This window comes from Clytia hemisphaerica, unplaced genomic scaffold (genome assembly GCF_902728285.1).
Source record: "Clytia hemisphaerica strain Z4C2 unplaced genomic scaffold, Clytia hemisphaerica genome assembly, whole genome shotgun sequence".
Classification (NCBI taxonomy): Eukaryota; Metazoa; Cnidaria; class Hydrozoa; order Leptothecata; family Clytiidae; genus Clytia; species Clytia hemisphaerica.
In genome coordinates this window covers 167812-187172 of record NW_027104119.1, presented here as the reverse complement: position 1 = coordinate 187172, position 19361 = coordinate 167812, and the positions used below count along the sequence as shown (strand labels likewise).

Sequence of the window (19361 nt, the reverse complement as noted above, 5' to 3'; positions counted from 1 at the left end):
GGCCTGAAATAGCACCAATTTGGGGAACGCGTTAAATAAATTCAATTCATCCATCCGGATGGAGGAAAATTAAATTTTGGCGGGAACTTAATTTGGCAGATTTTGGCTTTCTGCCAAATCCGCCAAATTTTCTTTCTGCCAAATTTTCTTTCCGCCAAAATTTCTTCCTTTAAGGTAGTTTGAAAAGTATTGAAAAGCTGAAGCGAGTGTTACAGTTTATAGCAATTATACCATAACACAAATTACAATATTAAGCAGTTATTGGACAAAGTCGAATCCAATATACACAAAAGATATTGGACAAGGCTTCACCTTTATTGGTAGAATTAGAAAGAAAAATGAGGTGGAGACACAAGAAAGCGTTCCAGGTTGGTGGGATGGATCATGCTTCATTGCACCAACGCGAAAAAAACTTCTTGTGTCCCCAAGCCTTTAGTTGCTGAAAAAATTTTTGAATAAAAAAAAGTTATAATCTCTTTCCATTTTTTTCTTTCCCAAATTTCGAAAGAATACTTAGGTGTCCGCGAAGGACGCAGTGAAGCAGCCGACGAGCCTGTTTCTCAAAAATATCTGTTTTTCACTCTTCATTTCCAGATCTTTTTTTAATTTTCTTATGTTGATAATATTCCACCCGCCCTATTCCACTCATGTTAATCTTTTCAAAGTTACAGCCTTTCTTGTCAACACTGCAGATTATATTGACAATTGAGACAGACTTTACTGTAGTTTGTCTGAAAAAAAGGCATCTTTGGACATAGATTGGAATGAAAAGTTACTAGGCACTTTTTGCTCAAAATCCATTAGCAACAGAAATCCGGAAAATCCTTAGCAGCTTCAGCCCTGAGCCGAAAATTAGGCTTGCTTATAAAAAAATGTTTTCAAGATCCCGTAGACACCCTGAGTGGAACATTATTCAAAATTCACTTACATGTTCAAGACCTCGACAATTTTGCCTCCTCGTAAATTTTGATAAAGTAAATCAAAAGCAATTTTTTAAAAACTGAAAATTTTTACCTACCCCAGAATTTTAAATGAAGTATCAACACTATTTTAAAAGGTAATTAATCAAAATGAGATTTAAAAGCATTATTTTGGAGGTTTCTGATCATTTTTAATATTGGCGAGAATTTATTTTGGCGAACGATCAAACTGTTTAATTTTGGAGAATGCCTGGCTAAATCTGTTCCATACAATAGTATTTTGTTATAATGCATCTATTTAAAAAATAAATTCTAAATCTCTTAACAATTCTTTCGAAAATGAAAAAAAAAAATTCTATCTAAAACTGACCCATCATACTGTAAATTAATAGTGCTCCAGAGCCTACAAAGATGAGAAGAGGCATGTACTGTTTAATGGGAGGCGTTGTGATGTTCCCGCCAGTTGGACTAGCAATGTTTATAGCCCCAATGTGTTCAACCTGATTTTCAGTGGGTACTGGAGGTGTAACGGTTGGAATCTGCTGAGCTGAATCGTTTTCAGGGAAGCTTTTATGATCAGAAGTTTTTGTATCTTGGAGTATTTGAATGTTTGGGCTGGTTGACTGGATATTGGAGGTTTGAGAAGAAGTGGACGTCACAGGATGGTGAAGCGGTTGCAGGTTTCCATCAAAGGACTTTATTCTTTTAAGTTCTTGATTGATTTCATCTACTATGTATAAAGCTTTGTCACATTTAGTGTCTACTTGATTCAAATGGTTTTGCAAATGATCGAGCACTTCATCCATGTTTTGCGAGTTGACTTCTTCTTTCGGCGTGGCTGTTTGTAGGTTCGAAAGCGTTGAGATCTCCTCCATAGTTTTGGAATGAAAGTTTGACAACATGTCTTCAACAGATTTGGAGGATTGTATCCATCTTTGTTCTGATACGTTTTCAATTTTCTTCAAACGGTAATGAGTGACGAACGATGAAAGAACAAAACCTGCACAGAAAATCAAAGGGATCATTTTAGGTTAAAATTCGAAATTTCTTGGAAAAAGATTTGAATGAATTATGCAAATTTTTAAATGTTGCAAAAAAGTTGAATACCTAGTATAGTACCAGATACAGAGGCGATGATGGACCAGTACTTGGTGCGTTCCACTCTCGACCGCTCTTTCTCGTGTGAAGACCGAATGGCAGATGAGAAATCATTGAAAGCGATGCGTTCGGCGGTCTCCATTTCGTTCTGTTTCTTCATCAAATTTTGCACTAAAATGGACAAAGAAGTCTGATTTCATTTGATGTAAGGATGTCTAAATAATTAAATAGAAAGAGAGATCAGAGATTTGAGAAAGGAAGATGGGAATCGGTGCCACCACTCGCTGTTTTCTCATTGTTGGCTAACCAAGCAGCTCTTCGTGCTCCACACATTCCACGCATGCGCTCTAAAGGAATGGTTTTGCAAGAAGACATATAACTTAACAACTTGTGCGAAATGTCTGTCAGGCATTCAACCGACAAAAAATTGATTCAAACACCAAGAGGTTGACTAGTTTAGGCTCTATATGTATTGTTGGATATTTGGATACTCTATTTTGATATAATATTGGTGAAATTTTATGTTTGTTGAGCTTTTTTAAGCGGTTTCGATGATCAGTTTTTTGGGTTACATACTTTTTGCAATCAGACTTCAAAAACCTTTCATGAGAACTGTTTAATAGATTTGGAAGGTAAACAAATACCAACTCTAAGTTCTGGAAAGTATTTTTTGGCTTGATTGTTCCATGTACAATTGCCTGTTATCTTCTGAAAAAATTCTTGGAAAATATTCAATATTTCAAAAGATACAAAGGTTTTTGCTACTTAGTTCTTACAAAAAATTGTTTCCTATAAAATGATAAATGAATCTTGAAAACTGCGGGCCAATCGGATACCGATATCTGGTCACGTGTCATAGTTTTTCCCAGACCCCGACAAACGCGGTTTTGTAAAATTCCGCTGAATAAACTTTTCAGATCATCATATGCCTTAGCAATGGTGATCGGTTATGAGATTAATTGTTGGCCATCGAATCGTCTGAAGTCGCTAGGCTAGCCAACAACTTGGTCAAGAAGTCGTTGTGTGCAGTAAACAGTTCAAGCAAAACTGTCTGAATTCACTTTTTTGGAGGGGTTGAACATGGAAGGTTGATTGTGACCACATATAGCTTAGTTTTACATGACACATCCTCAAAGGACTCAGCATTTTGATTAGAGAGAGAAGAGAAGCTGACCCTCCGATATCATCGGACCGGGCCCTATCCCGGGATAGCTTCCTACCCCTATATAGGGAAATCACAGCACTTACCAGACATTGTACTCTGTGCTCGCGACACATCAGAGCCGTGCTGTATCGATGATAATACTCGAACAGTACGGGAGAACCTTGCGTTCTCGCAGGTACTGAACATATGAGTACCATCACCACACCACATTTAATATCCAGCATATCTCTCCATACTCTTGTATCAGAGTGATGGTACCTTTTTCCCTCACATGGTATGGGTTGACCCGGGCCAAGGTACATTCACTTGCCAAGTGAATCGCAGTACCGAGTATGAATTGAACCCTGACCTCCAGCACGGAAGTTAAGAACGATGACCACTACACTACTGCGCCTTCAGCATTTTGATTGAAAATGGACAAAATCGACTAAAACTCTGTTGTTTTTTCCTAGAAAAAATAATGCTATCCTATAATCAAACTTGCTTGATGGTAATGTGTCATGGTAGAGGAGTGAAATGTAGAAATGACTTTTATAGCCCTTTGAATGTTGTTGCTGTCGACAAACTTTTTGATTGTTATGTTATAATTTACATTTGAAAAGTTCATTTTTATAAAAGGAATTTGTTTTGCTTTGAAAAGAATTCGCATGTCATTAATAATTACGATCGTTAATTACATTCGAAAACATTTAAAACAAAAGAAAGAAGAAAAACTAAGGGCTGACAAGCCAAGGCAGAAAATAAAGTTACTAAATGTAGAAGGGCCTTAAATTTCAAAACAAAGGCTGAATAAAGTATGAACCAGGCTCTATCCGATCTATTAATCAAAACAAACTTATCGAGAACAAAAACATTGCTTGCGAAAACGAAAGTGACACACAGACAGAAAACAGACATACAGACTACGGCTATTAATGTATAGACTAGCCGGTACCCGGCGTCGCACGCCGGTTTAGCTGTTTGCTGAACGCATTCAAAGTCCTTTTTCCCAAAGATTTTGGGAAGGTGGCTTAAACACGATGAAATCAAAATTAAAGGGAAGAATTCTCTTCAAAGTTTGACTCTATCTCTCCCGGGTGACGTATCTTTTAACCATATTTTGAAAAAGATTTTTGTGGCGAAAATGATCAGAAAACAGAAAGGGCGTCATTCCCAAATTACACCATACTGGTGACCAGCGACGTCCGAGACGGCTCTGCAATTCTATTTTTTTTCTCGCTTCACTCGCGTTATATTTGCCGTAGTTCTTGATGTTTAGGAAAATTTTGATGTCAAGATAAGCGGAGTGAAATAATAGACATGACACGCGATTCGTCGATAAAAGGCAGCCTGGGGGGGGGGTACTTAGGCAAGAGAAGGGTATGGGTATGGGTATGTGCCGGCCTTAAGGGTGCCTTTTTTGAAACATGACAGTTTGAAAATTCGGAAAATCAAACTTCAGTCCCACTAAGAATTGGAAAAATAGGAGAATTTCAACTTTTTGCCCCGAGAAAGATAGAAATCTGGTCAAATTAGTTCCAGTAAGTGAATTAAAATTCACATAATTTCCCTTGTTTCTTCTCCTCTTTATTCTGCTAAGGGTCCGAGGGGCAGCTCGCAACCAACCCCCCCCCCCCGGAAGGCAGCAGACAAAAAAGCGTGATAGATAGCGCAATTTTATGTTGCTTTTATAAAATAACTTCGTCATAACTTCAATAACTTTTCATTTATTATTAATAAATTTTACCAAAAATGAACATGAAGCTTCTGTCAACTATAAACTTTACACTTAAGTTGTATGAAAGGATTGATTTGTTTAACAATAACTTTTCAATTTCAACAATGACTTAGATTTACAAATAATTATCGACATACATGTTTAAAGGTCCCTTTTTACGAAGAAAGAATTCTAGTTTTTACCGCCTTTTGAATGTATTTTTAATGTTGCTGTTGTCCTAACAAACTTGTTATGTGATTCTTGTGTTTTATTTTATATTTGTTCTTTTCTTTAACAGATTATGTTTAAAAGATTTCTTTTGTTTTGAAAAGAATTCGAATGTCTCAAATCAAATAAGGTCGTTAATCTCATGGTTGATTGAAATTCGATTGACGTTTTTGCTTACGTTAATTTGTAATTTCCCGCGAACTTGTAATTTCCCTCCTAGCTTTTGTAATTTTCCTCCTAGATTTTGTAATTTCCCGCAAAAGTGAAATTTTCTTCGTTTGGAATATCATCACAATTTTTGACTTTCTTACTAACTTCAAAGACTTTTAAGTAAATGGAATACTATCCAATTAAAACTCGATTCGCGTTTCTATGACTTTTTTGAGATCTCTTTTTAAATTTTCAGATTGATTTCCAGTGTTAAATTGACGTCTTTCAGAATAGTTAGAATTTCAATCCAAACCATGAGATTAACCAGGAATCCCATGCTTGTTTTCGTGAAATTCTGGATAAATTACCTTCGGTCAAATTTCGAAATGTTTTAAATTTCCCTCGTTGCACTCAGGAAATTTCAAAAAATTTCAAAATTGACCTCGGGAAATTTATCCCGAATTTCCCTCATAACCATGAGATTACTAGTACTAATTACATTCGAAAACATAAAACAAAAAAAAAGAAAGAAAAAAAAAAGTCTAATCTATCAATCAAAACAAAGTCTTTTATAAAACGGCGCGAATATCGTTAAGGGGGTAGTCATATGAGAAATTTGAAATGTCATTTTTTAAACTTTTTGTTATATCTTGTGAAGTAGTAAATATTTTTCAATGAAACTTTCCACAATTGTAGCACAACTATAAAGGATATGAAAAATTAAAAAAAAATTCTAAAAATAGCAAAGACGGGGGTAATATCGTCCAGGGGGTAAAAGCTATAAAAATATTGTGTCACCTTTTTAGGAAAAGCTAAGAAAGCTATTCAAAAATTTTTTTCTGGTGAAGGTTAATATTATGAAAGTCTCCAGAATGAGTGGAAAAATTTTAAAAATAGGAAAATACTGGAAATACTAAAATAGTCCAAGTTTTTTGAAAAAAATGGCCTCTACGTGCTCCGGGAATCTCCAAGTATTTTGCGTCAACTCTGCGTGTTACAACGCGTAAACATGGCTTTAAGTCAATAAAAGTGCAATTTCTCATCAAAAAACATATTGCCAACAAAATATATCATCCTTGTGCTCTCTCAAATCTGTTTATATCATTTACAGTTGAATTTCAGTGTTGATCATAGGGAAACGTGTCTTCAGGTTGAACGTCAATCATGCATAGTTTTACTCAATTTTCCAGGATCGCCTCTGGCGCCATGAGTGTCATGATTCATCAAAGACTAGATTTCTACTGGATTTAAGACTCATAATGGATACATCATTGAATGTGTTTAGTTCCTTGCTTCAAACTTTATTCAAAGTCTATAGTCCATCACTTTGAAAAGTTTTTTTCGATGTACAAGTTTTACTGTTGGAAAACATCAGTTCGCAGAATCAAATTGTTGCTTTCACTCAAAATATAGGCTTCCAAAGCTTTCCCAGATGTGAGAAATGAAATGAAACATTCAATAATATCATAATTCAATCCAAAACAATACATAAGCTCAGTTTCCATGTCAAAAACACAGCTGACTGCCTCCAAAATGTGAATGTTTTTGAAAATACCACTTCTTCGGTTACCATCTTTAATTACGTCATATTAAGAAATCCCGGGGAAAAAAGGCGGTATTGACTTAGACGCCCAAAAAGGGCGTAAAAAGAGCTTTCATTTGGTATGTCATGATGCTATGTTTAGAGCATCCATACGGAAATGAGGCCCTAGCAACGGATGCGATTTCCCGTTGCTAAGGAGAAAATTGTATATCAGGGCTCATAAGAAACCCAATATATCGGCAGATATTTATGCTACGGCCTTGAAATTTTCAGGGTATGTTCAGGAAGGATAAAGGATCCTAAAAAGCCCTAAATCCCGAAATTGATAAATTTTTCACCAATTTTCAAAATCTCATATGACTACCCCCAACAAATTTGTGGAGCAAGAACTAAAAGTCATCTTTTGGAAGAACAAAAACATTGCGTGCGAAAACGAAAGTAGCACAGACAGAAAGAAAGACGACAAAACGACATACAGACTACCGCTATTAATAGGGGGGGGGTTCAGGGGGTACCCGATTCCGCAATTCCGTCAAATTTTTCTCCAAATTCCGTCAAACCGTCTTAAATTGAACCAAAATTCCGTCACCGAAAATTCCTTTGAAATTCAATATTTTTGTCGAAAATTCCGCAAATTTTGAATATCCTTTACCAATTCCAAAATTCCGCAAAGTTTTTTGCTAAATTCTGTTTTTCCGCACTAAAATTGTCTAATTTTCCGTCTCCGTCAGAGAACCCAATTTCCGTAATTCCGTCTAAATTTTCGCCAAATTCCGCCACTCCGTCCGAAAAAAGGGCCGATTCCGCTCCTCCGCCAACCATGAACCCCCCTTTAATATATAGATTAATGCCACCGTTTATTGTTGGTGGACTTAATATTTGTTATTTGTGTTCTTCTCGCCGGATCTGCTGTTTTCCAACGGTTCTGGTGGCTGGTCAGAAGACAGCGAGAGTGACTGTATTCACTTCATTTAAGTATTTCTATTTCTACAGTGTTTTTGACATTGATGAGAGCATTCCTTGAGAAAAGTATTTTGGTTAAAACCGAAACTTTTTTGCTCGACTAGCACTGCATCCCTGTCCAAAATTAAAAGTGCTTATAAAAATATCAAAAGCCCTAATTAAAAAAAAATTATTTCACTTTCGATATCGACCACGCCATTTTTTGTTCGTACTTCTACACGTTTTTTTTTTTAAGAAACTAGTTTTATCAAGCAGCCTCAATGTTTCTTAAGAAATCGGCCTTTTGAGCCTTAAATGTTTCTTACATGTTTCTAAACTTTTTGACATAATCAGCCTATTTTTCATGCAAAGATTGGAAGGTTCTAAAAAAACCGTTTTAAAAATGTTATTTTCTCATTCTCAGCCTCAGCATGTTTCTTAGATGTTTCTTAGTTTTTAGGCATTCTGAGCCTCATGTTTCTTAAAAGTGTGTTTCTTAAAAAAAAAAAGACGTGTAGTCTTGTCATAACGCATCAAGCGCTCTGATTGGTTCAGAACGAAAACAATCGATCGGGTGCAGATATTTTAATAGAACAAAGGGCTGCTACGCCTATACTATAGCTGAATTGCGCAATTCTTATCTTCTTTTCCCAAATTCCTGGAGATCTAAGGTAGTTGCTGAGGTTTCTACTGATATTGGAATTAAATTGTCACAATAAATATAGAGCTAGCAAAGTGGCATAGCTTCAGCCAGGTTTCTAGCTCCCCCCAACAAAGTAATGTCCCCCCAACAATTTAGCTCCCCCAAAAAAATTGCCTTGTGCTAGGTCCCCTATATATGCGAGTACAGTAAGACTGATAAATGAAAACTAAATTTTAGTTGTATTAATATTTATGTTTACAAATCTTTTGCTTTTTATATTTGATTTAATAGTAAGATAAGAGATCTTTTGAAATTAGCTGAACAGCCCCCAGGGTCTCAGTCAGATCATCAACTCCCCCCAACAATCTAGGTCCCCCCAAATATTTTGGTAATTTTAGCCCCCAGGTTCTTAAAAGGCCAAAATATTTCTTAGCCCCCCCCCCAAAAAAAAAATAAGGGGGGGGGCTGATGCTATGAGTGGGTATTAGAAACATCAAGTAGTAGTTCTAACAAATGCTTACCTTGCAAAAGAATTTTGTGCTCGTTTGAAACAAAATTTAGATAGTTTTCATTTGCTCGATCCGTCCTATCTAATTGCTTGCGAGTCATATGTAGCGTCTCCTGTTGCTCTTCCAGTTCAGTACGTACCGATTGAACCTTTTTGCGAGCTAGTAAAAACTCCGACTCTTTCAACGATACATCATCTTGAGCTTTCGAAACCTGTCGAGAAAATACATGAATTCGTAACTTTTTCATGAAGGAAACATTAAAAACGCATGAGAGCAGCTTCTGAGCTCGGCAATACATGGGTTTCGAATTAAATTTTTGCTTAGCTTTAGCTTTGATCCCATGTAAATTTGCACGAAAAATATCAAGTAAACAGAACGAAAATTGGCCGTGTATCAAGCAATTTTAGCTCATTTTTCCATTTTGACAGACTTTATGGGTCATTATGAAAACAAAAAACATTAAAATAAAAAGTCAATCGTTTAATCATATTTCTTTTATTGAATTTAAAATAGAAAAACATCTTTTGAATGAACACACCTGGCTTTCAAAAGAGAAGAAAGGAAATCTATCAACCTTTTATAAGGCATTTCCCCTTATCGCTCCTTTTATTTACTTGATTTTTTCTCTCGCGGCAGATTTAATTCGAAACCCGTGTATTGAGGTAATTTAAGAATTCCTTTAGCTAACAGATATTTAAAGTCCGTTGAAATTTCTTGGACACTAAAAATATATAAACAAAAAAACTCATTTAGGAATTAGAAAAAAAATCCTATAAATTAAATGGAGGAAGAAGTTAACCTCAGTAACACCAAGAGTGTCATCCACAAACTCAACAGAACCCACTACTCTTTGTTTAATGGAATGGCTGACTCGTTGTCTCACATCCTGAATTTCTTTGGAGAAGTACCGTCTTGAGTGATGTACCACTAGTGAATTGTCCTTCACCAAAATGTACCGAAAGGATCTCAAGCTGTTGTAATTTGTCATCGAATTGTGAATAGATTTTTATTTTAATATTCTTCAACTGAAAGAAAAAATAATAATTTCGTAGCAACAAATACCTATAACAAGCAAAATAGAGCATCGTATGAAAGAAGATTTCGCCGACTCCCTTTAATAAAGACAGAAATTATCAAAGGCAGGGTAACAAAGAAGAACATATATGTTTTAAATATTTCAAAACTTTAAAAATTAATGCTTCTTATTTGTTAGAATGCTTAAATAATATATGTACAAGGATGAAATTTTTGATAAACAATATTTTAAAAACAATAAAAATGATACGATGATAGAAAGCAGAATTAAAATTGACGTTTGTACAGGCTAACAAATTTTGTTTTTCTTTGACACAGGTTCTGATTCACAACCTTCTTGGTCAATCACCTCCACATTGGCGTTAGTGTTTTCCTTGTTGTTTTCTTCTGTATCCGCAGAGGAGAAAGAAAGATTTTCCAGTACGTCTTCAAGCATACTGTTCAGGTATTCAATAGTGTTTTCATCCTTACGATTGCTTGGCGAAATTTCTAACGAAAAATCTGGTCCGTATTTTTCTAGGTGTTCATGTTCAGGTATATTATCGTCCACATCCACATCCAGTAAGCTTGCTATCAGTTTCAACCAGCAACGCGCAGTGTTTGGCAAGTGATAGCCTCCCCCGCCAAGGACAAGTAAAGGAAGACCTATTGCTTGAATCTTTTTAAAACAGCGAGGAAGACAGTTCTCAGTCAAATTGAAGCCTCCTAGTGGGTCACCATTTAGCATGTCAGCTCCACATTGAGAAACTATCAAATGAGGGTCAAAATGACGAATAACTGCATCAAAGACCTTGCAGAACACAGACTCATAGTTTTCATCTCTTATTCCATTCTTCAAAGGAATATTACATGTAAAGTTAGTTCCTGATCCTTTACCCACGTCCACAATATCCCCGGTACCAGGGAAGAATCCATGTGCGTATTTATGTAAAGAAAGTGTGAAAACTTTATTGGAAAACTGAAAAGCTTCTTCAACGCCATCACCATGATGTACATCAAAATCAATATACAGAATTCTTTTAAATGACTTCAATAGATGTAAAATTCCAATTACAATATCATTAACATAACAAAACCCAGCAGCTTCGTCGACATGTGCGTGATGCCAACCACCTCCCAAATTGATGGCAATGTTGCTCTCTTTCCTCATCAGCGAATTCGCAGCAGTTAATGTGGCACCTGAAACAATTTTTGCATATTGCAACATGTCTGGAAATATTTCACAATCGTAACCAAAACCATGAGCAATGATGTCACACTCAACTTCATCCATAAGTTCTGAATAATCGAGGCAAATCTTTTCCTCTCTCTTTGAATTGAAATTTCCATTTTCCTTGAAGTAACTTTCGATTGATTCCAAGCATGTTACATATTCAGAAGTATGAAATGACTCAAGTTCTTCTTTGCAAGCTCTTTCTGGAAAGTTTATCTTCATTTTCTCGTTCAGCCCATAAACTTCTATAAGACAATCAACTAGCTTGGCTCGTCCCCTTACTTTAGGGTGTAAATCACATATTTTCACATACTCGTCACTTGATACATAAAGAACATTTTTCGGTGATAGCTTAGTACTCATTTCTCCTGAAGATTTTTCTAAAGGAAAATACATGAAAATCATTATGTAATACAAATATCACCTAGTCTCCTCTGTAAAGTAGATTCAGTACCAAGCACAAAACACTGCTTGATGCTCTGCAAATAAATAGAAGGGTCGATGGTGAGGAGTGATACTCTCCCATATCTTTGGGAAGATAGTTATTTATATGGACTTTTAGCAGGTTAACAGTAATAAGTGGCAATAATAAAATAGTCGAACATAAAGAATGTGCTATGAAAATTCGCTTAAATAGTTGTCTCGTCATTAGTCTTTTAAAAAATTTAAACCTTGTTAATTTTGAATCTGTGTTCAGATTTTTCGTATCTTTTATAACAAGTTACAGCACTGTGAAGTTGGCCATTTTACTTCAAAGAGCTGTAACTTTTTATCTGAGAAAAATATGAACACAGGTTTGAAATCAGCAAGGTTTAAATTTTCGAAACAGCCTATTTTTTTCATCTTCATTTTTCTTCTTCATTTTTCAATTTTTTTAAATCCGTTAGATTATTCTCCTTGGAAATATCTTTCTAACGTTGTATAACTTTCTAACATAGCATGAATCGGTGCTGAGAAAAGGTACAAAACTTTTAAGTCTCCACATACTATTGAGACAGACCTTGACTAGATTCAATGTAAACAATCATGACAAAGGATGTTTTCGATATCATTCTTGATGACTTCGCAGTTTTTTATCAGTTCTTTGATCAGTTTGAATTTTTTTGATCTTGTCGTCCTCCTTACCAATCTCTTTTTTGGGTAACACAGGGTAACAAAGGGTAACGGAGGGTAACAGCTTGAAAATGGTGGCTCTGAAGGATAATAAAAGTGACCTGTGGGGTAACCTGTTATTTTCTTGACAAGGTCTTTTTGACAAGATATTTTTGTCTTTTTGATAAAAAATATTGACAGGGCACTTAAGTGTGATACCTGTAAGTTATATCGCACCAAATATTTTAAGTGTACCGAATGAGATGCCTTTAATATAAATAGATAAAAATTGTCAGAAGGCAAACGCTTGGAAGGGCAGTTTTAGAGATACAATTCTCATCAATTATTCTATCGCCCTTATGTTGACAAAAATACTTATTTTTACAAAATAATAATCTCATGGTCAAATACAAAGCTTCAATAAGCAATTCCAGCAAAGGTTTTGTCACTTCATTTGATGCTTATAATACAAAAGGATACGAACCGACTCTATTTAAGCTTCAAATGGCTGTTCTACACGGTTGGTTCAAAACACAGGACATATAACACAGGTCATTCAAACTACAGACTGGAAAATTGTAACACAGTCCTAACAAATAATTCATAACATGTTTCCAAAAGTATTATTTGCAATACAAAATATGCTATTTAGAAGATTTTTAAATGACAAACCATCAATCTCAAGAAATGAAACTTTAAATTATGTAAATAACGAGGTTATCACAAAATACGAGGTGTGTACACACACCAATTGCAATTTACAATAATTTTTTTTCATGTTCAATAGGATGCTGACAGTGCAGGATAGAGATTGATATGTTTTGAAAACTTTAATGCTCCGAAAGAGCTGTTTTAAAAATATGAACAATAGTGACGTCATATTCATCAAAAAAATATATCAATAAAAATATAAACCTTTTGACGTTATTTTCATCAATCTTGTTATCATACCGGAGGTGATGCAGGTGATCCAACAAAAAAGGAGGTAATGAAAATGCTAGTTATATTGCAAAATTCTTGGCTTGCGGGGCCTGTTTGTACTTTTGATTGTGTATAGAATTTTGGTGGTGTCTAGAGCAAGTTTCCCTAGAAACTAGAAAAAGAAGGGGGATAAGATTTCATAACAGAAGGGGGGATAGACTATATTAAAGGGGGGATTTACAATTGACATCACAAATATTATATCATAACCTATAGAAAAAGTCATTGTAACAATTCTCAAACTCCTGTTCAAACCAACAAAACTTTTCAACTCAAGGCAATGAATCCTAAAGAAGAAAGCTTTTTTCTTGAAAAAACAGTTTGCTTTTTTAGGCTTACTAGTCTGAAATATTCAGTTTGAAGGAGAACTTCAACAGCACTAAAAAATCGCAAGTTCGAATGATGACAATTAGTTTTAGTAAGTCAAAATTGATCTATTGTGCAAAAAATTTGAAATCTAATGGGTGAAGCATTAAGATATATATACAACCCGGAAAGAATAACTTTCCTAGTTAGGAAATTTCAAAGCGTTAAAGCCCCAGACATATTTTGAATTTTTTTCCGTATCAGGCAAATACTTTTTTATTTATTGGTTTACGGATCCGCCGACACTATTTTTGCCAAAATAAAAAAAATAAAAAATAGAGATTTCAAAAACTTTTATTTGCTTTTTCTCCTCCGACCTTCAAAAAATAAAAAAAAAATAAAAAAACCTTTACTTAAAACAGGAAAACAAAAAAATGAAAAGGCCAATGAAAAGGCATTCGTTTGTAAAGTAGATATTTTTAAATGTAACAGGTGCAACTTACTAAATCTTGTAGAGTGGACTTAGGCCTTTTTTGAATTAAACATGAATTTTGAAAAACGTGTGAGGGTTAATTTCTCCATTTTAAACTTCAAAACCTGCACGTATATGACATTCCAAAATAAAGCCACTTACACCTAGATTCAAGATAAAGAGAAAAGACAATCTCAGTATAATAAAGAAAAACTCAATAAACTTTTTAGAATTCATGGACTTAGGCCTATTTGCAATTCAATTGGACTTAGGCCTCTTCAAAACTTAACAAACTTATTTTGGTGGACTTAGGCCCTTTTATTGTAAAAATATGATGGACTTAGGCCCTTTATTATAAAAAGATGATGGGCTTAGGCCCTTTATTGTAAAAAGATGATGGACTTAGGCCTCTTTTGAATTAAACATCACCTTTATCAGAGCTTCAGTATGAAGTTTTGAGCCTTTTTAACTTTAAAAACTACTTGTTATGTACATCAAAAGAGGAAAAATGAGCCACAGATTGAGAAAAACCAAAGATCTCAAATAAAAATGGACTTAGGCCCCTTTTGAACTGGGGGGTACCTGGACTTAGGCCCCTTTTGAATTAAGGTAGCGAAATAATCCCTGTGAGAAGTTTATATTGAAATCTGCAACAAAAACGAAAGTGGTCTCTTCTACTGATTACTTCGTGGCTCTCCTTCGCAGACTATTTATTTAATTTCCACCAATAAGATTGTTGCATTTCACACGGCCTGCCCTACTTTTTGGCACCCATGGCTGGCCTTTCAGTGCCTTGCCGGACGGGCGGCTGTAAAATCTCACCCTTCATAACACCTCTTTTATTTGTTTTAATCAGTGATCCTAAGGTGCAATTCTCTGAAGAAAGCGGAAAGGTAGATTGTCATAAAGTGTCATAAAAAATCATTGAATGAAAGAAGAACTTAAAAATGACCCTGCCGATACACCGGTAGGGCGGTCGGAAGTCGCGTATTTTCCTGCGGGACAAAAGACACGGCAAGGGAAAATGTATAAAATTCAGAATTTAATATCTAAATGATAAAGTAACATATCTACATGTTTTTTTCTTTTTAGTAGAAGAAAATTTATTTACCTTTGCATTGCAAAAAAACAGAAGTCTTTATTGTTCTTCGTTCATTCCCAATCTTCGATTTTCAGAGCTGGGGTGTGATTGTTGTGAACAAGATCATGGCACCAGAATTTTGAAAAACCATGGTTTATTTTGTTAAGATTACAATGGAGCAAATCGATCCCATAACAAACAGTTTTTTGAGCTTGAAAGATGGTAGATCAAGCTTCCTTTTTAAATCTTGTTATCAGGGGGGTTCCCGCGTTGTCTTTGAGCAAATTTGAATCAAAGAAGTAAATCCAAAAATTTTCAAGTAATCTGTTGACTTTTTATGTGGAGCAAGGTAACAGCAAAGAGCGTGCAATTATCTTTCGTGTATCTATATCTGCTCCATTGTAAGGTAAGTTAATGGTATAGTGACCCCTGTCTCTATGGCTCGCGCTACGGAAAAAATACTCTCGCCCCAAACTTCCCGCGCAGATTTTTTTGTAAAACACTTTCGATTTCAGTGCCGTGGAATGTTACAAGATGGTCAGAGAATGGTAGGAGGTTTTTGTACAGAAATCTTAAAAAAAATGGAACTTCAAAATTGAATATCTGAAAAACTACTACACGTTTTTTTTTTTTTAAGAAACACACTTTTAAGAAACATGAGGCTCAGAATGCCTAAAAACTAAGAAACATCTAAGAAACATGCTGAGGCTGAGAATGAGAAAATAACATTTTTTAATTCGGTTTTTTAAAGAACCTTCCAATCCAGCCTTCCATTAGGCTGGTTATGTCAAAAAGTTTAGAAACATGTAAGAAACATTTAAGGCTCAAAATGCCGATTTCTTAAGAAACATTGAGGCTGCCTGGTAGAACTAGTTTCTTAAAAAAAAAAACGTGTAAAGGTTGAAAGATAAGTGACCCCTCATTTTTTTTCTGAGAATAAGGGCTTTTCATTAAACTTGGTTTGACATTTTGAAAATGATTTTGAAATTTCGACTGACCCCCCTAACACCGGACATTCCGGTGTAATTTTTCCTAAGTCCGGTGATTTTTTAAGTAATTTTCAAAAGTGCACCGGACTTACACCAGACAGTCTACAATGCCAGTCAAATGACGAATCGATATACAGTTAGGGAAACCATCCGGGATCCTGCCATTCTATAAACCAGCAAAAACTAAATGACACTTGTAAACTTAAGTTTCTTACCATTTCCCATCGAAAACAACCAAAAACATTGCTACTTCCCAAAGCCGGAGACCAAAACAAATCATCTTCCAAGATTATGGCGCCCTTTCGGATCTATTGTTAAGACCATCTAAAATGGTGGAAAGAGTTGCGGAAAGACAGAGGCGTCCGCTGTTTCAATGGGTGGTAACGTCAAAACGCCCAATATGATCTTCCAACAAAAGGCGAGTTAGTTGCCGCGCGAGTTACGTCACGCACTCCACCTCAGCGCACAAAGAACGGTGTTTCAGTGAATATCAATAATTATAAGAATATCTTATGTGCTTAACTTCAGTAAACCTTGAGTGCTTCAATGAAGATGAAGAAGGTAAGAAGATAAAAATTGCGCTGGATAATTTTCATTATAATAGTTTGGTCAATCATTAGACCTTTTCGCCTTTGCGTCTGCCATATTGAATTGTATGCAAAAATAAATACAGGAACGAAAATGCCGTGGTTGGATTTAGTTGGAATGTATGCAAAACATATGCAAGTTTACACAAAGATTAAAAAGACAACAAAGCATCTTATAAATAAATATTATAATCATTAGAACAATAAAAGATGGAATTTCTTAATCCAAAAGGAAATATTTACAGAACAACAAAAGGCTTTTAGGAATTTGTTCTTAAAGACATTGCATATTCTGTTTTCATGCCATAAAAAAATTCCACAAAGACGGAGTACACACATCAAACTTTCAAAACACGCAAACTGAAAGCAGTAATTATGACGTCACACTTTCTCAATGTTTTGATTTGATCATTTGGCAGCTCTATTCCCAGGAGAATAATTTGCCGTCAGCCGAATAAGGATTGTTTTTTACCTTCGCGGGTGATTTTTCAGTTTGAGTTTCTGTCTAATGTTATGGTCTTTTGAAGTGCTTGTTCTAAGAGATGAGTGAATATAATTGTTTTTAGTTTTCAAGAGAAGCAAATTTAATCTTTCTTCTACAAGATTGCACTTTAATATAATGCAAATTATGCATGTAAGTTTTTAATTCATACTTTCTTTTTGCATATGTTTTGCATACTTTCTAAGGGAATTTCACCACGGCAATTCGGCCACCATAATTTTTGCATACAATTCAATATGGCGGACGCAAAGGCGAAAAGGTCTATTGCTGAAAGTTTGAAAAAGTTTTTCTGACGCGAAAAAAAATTTCAGCCAATTAAAAGCACAGTGTGCTTATACTTTATACTTACTCTGTTTGCTACATCGTCTAGGCTAAAAAAAGTGAGAAAAGACACGAACCCCTTATTTTTTAATGAGTGTTGTTATGATTTTTTTGATTGCGGCCGCGTACAGGAACTCACCGAATGTTCCTAACTGATATACTCGATTGAAATACCAGCTCGATAATGGATCAACGAAAGATCGATACTCAAGACTTTTTAATGGCTGAATCTTCCATCGATCTCCTATCCGGATCGTTTAAGTAATAGACCTTTTTTCAAAGAGGATGTCCTGTTGAATAATCATGTAGTCCGGCCATAAAAACAATGATAGAGCCATGCATAATTACTGTATCATGCATATTGTAATAATTATGTATGGTTTTATCATTGTTTTTCTGCTGGACTACATAATTATTCAACAGGGTGGCCTCTTTGAAAAAAGGTCTATCCATCGATCACATATCGATCTGTCATCGAGCCGTCCCGATGATCGATCCTATCGAGCGCGGACGTCTGGTTAAATATATATCATCAAACTACATAACCTGCCATTGAGAATGAACTCTGAAACTTGAACATTACTTCTCAAATTGTCAAAAGGTCCTGGCTGAACCTTAAAAAAACAACGAACTTTAGGTTGCACAGCTGGGTTCAACCAAAAATACTACGATATTTTTCGAAGGTTGAATTGAGAGTGTAACACGGTTAAGGTTAAATAGGATATGGTACTTTGAAAGTCTAATCTAGTTGAACCCGACTAATCTAAACATTAAAATCAAAATCGAAAGTGGTATTGTGGCGCGGCCGCGACATACCGACGGCCATGATCTATCTGTTATCTGGCACCCAGATGGTGAAATTTTTGGCAATCTCCATTAACCCGACCTCGACCTCGACCCTGACCCTTGAAAAATATGGAAGCCAATATGCACAAAAAAGACTGCAAACCAAGGTTTACAGTTCTAAACTTAGGTTTGCAGCCTGTAAACTTAGGTTTGCAGTCTCTAAACCTATGTTTACAGCTCTAAACCTTGGTTTGCAGCCTGTAAACTTAGGTTTGCAGTCTCTAAACCTATGTTTACTGCTCTAAGCCTTGGTTTGCAGCCCTGCAAACCTAATTTAATGTGTAAACATAGGTTTAGGGACTGTAAACCTAGGTTTGTAAATCTGTCAATCAAAATTTCGTTAAGCCAATCAGCGTTAGTTTTTTCCGCCAATTGAAACTAAGTAAAAAAATTCCATAGCTGGAAACCACACGCTGATTTAAGACATTTTATAGACTAAAAACGACTGGGAAAAATTATGATATAATTTAAAAGACGGGGGTAGTGTTATTATAATATTGGTAAAATTGCCCCTTTTTTAACCTGACTGAAATTCGAGCCGTTACTAGCAACCCTGCGGGGCCCAAGGCGCCGAGTATGCACCCCGGCACAGTGACAAGCCGTTACTAGCAACCCTAACCTAAGCAATTCCAAACAACAAAACTCCCGGAAAATTTAAAATCTCGGAATGAGCATTAGAAAAGAGTTTTTTCCGTTGATGGATTTTGCATATTATCCGGGTCCGGGATTTACTATTGTCAAGAGCTTTTTTTGCTATACTTTAAAACAACCTACATCAAAGAAGGGTGTTAAAGGGCGGGAGTTTCAGTTGAAACTATTTTGTAAACCTAAGTTTCTTATGCGTAAACCTAGGTTTACATATCTTAACCTAGGTTTACAAGTTGTAAACCAAGGTTTACAAGTTGTAAACCAAGGTTTAGAGCTGTAAACCTAGGTTTAGAACTTGTAAACCTAGGTTTAGAACTTGTAAACTTAGGTTTAGAACTGTAAACCTAGGTTTAGAACTGTAAACCTAGGTTTACAGTCATTTTTGTGCTAAACG

General features: G+C 35.4%; 2 protein-coding genes across 2 annotated transcripts; both read right to left on the bottom strand.

Annotated features, from left to right (window-relative positions):
* Window positions 1-1086: 1086 nt before the first annotated feature.
* Window positions 1087-9919, bottom strand: LOC136813511 (mitochondrial potassium channel-like). Its single transcript, XM_067070026.1, has 4 exons — window positions 9694-9919; window positions 8907-9105; window positions 2028-2189; window positions 1087-1920 (listed from the first exon to the last, which is right to left on the bottom strand). The coding sequence occupies exons 1-4, from the start codon at window positions 9880-9882 to the stop codon at window positions 1280-1282; spliced, it is 1191 nt and encodes a 396-aa protein (XP_066926127.1). The 5' UTR covers window positions 9883-9919; the 3' UTR covers window positions 1087-1279.
* Window positions 9920-10039: 120 nt separating this feature from the next.
* LOC136813509 (histone deacetylase 8-like) lies at window positions 10040-11852 on the bottom strand. Its single transcript, XM_067070025.1, has one exon. The coding sequence runs from the start codon at window positions 11545-11547 to the stop codon at window positions 10219-10221; it is 1329 nt and encodes a 442-aa protein (XP_066926126.1). The 5' UTR covers window positions 11548-11852; the 3' UTR covers window positions 10040-10218.
* Between the last annotated feature and the right edge of the window lie 7509 nt (window positions 11853-19361).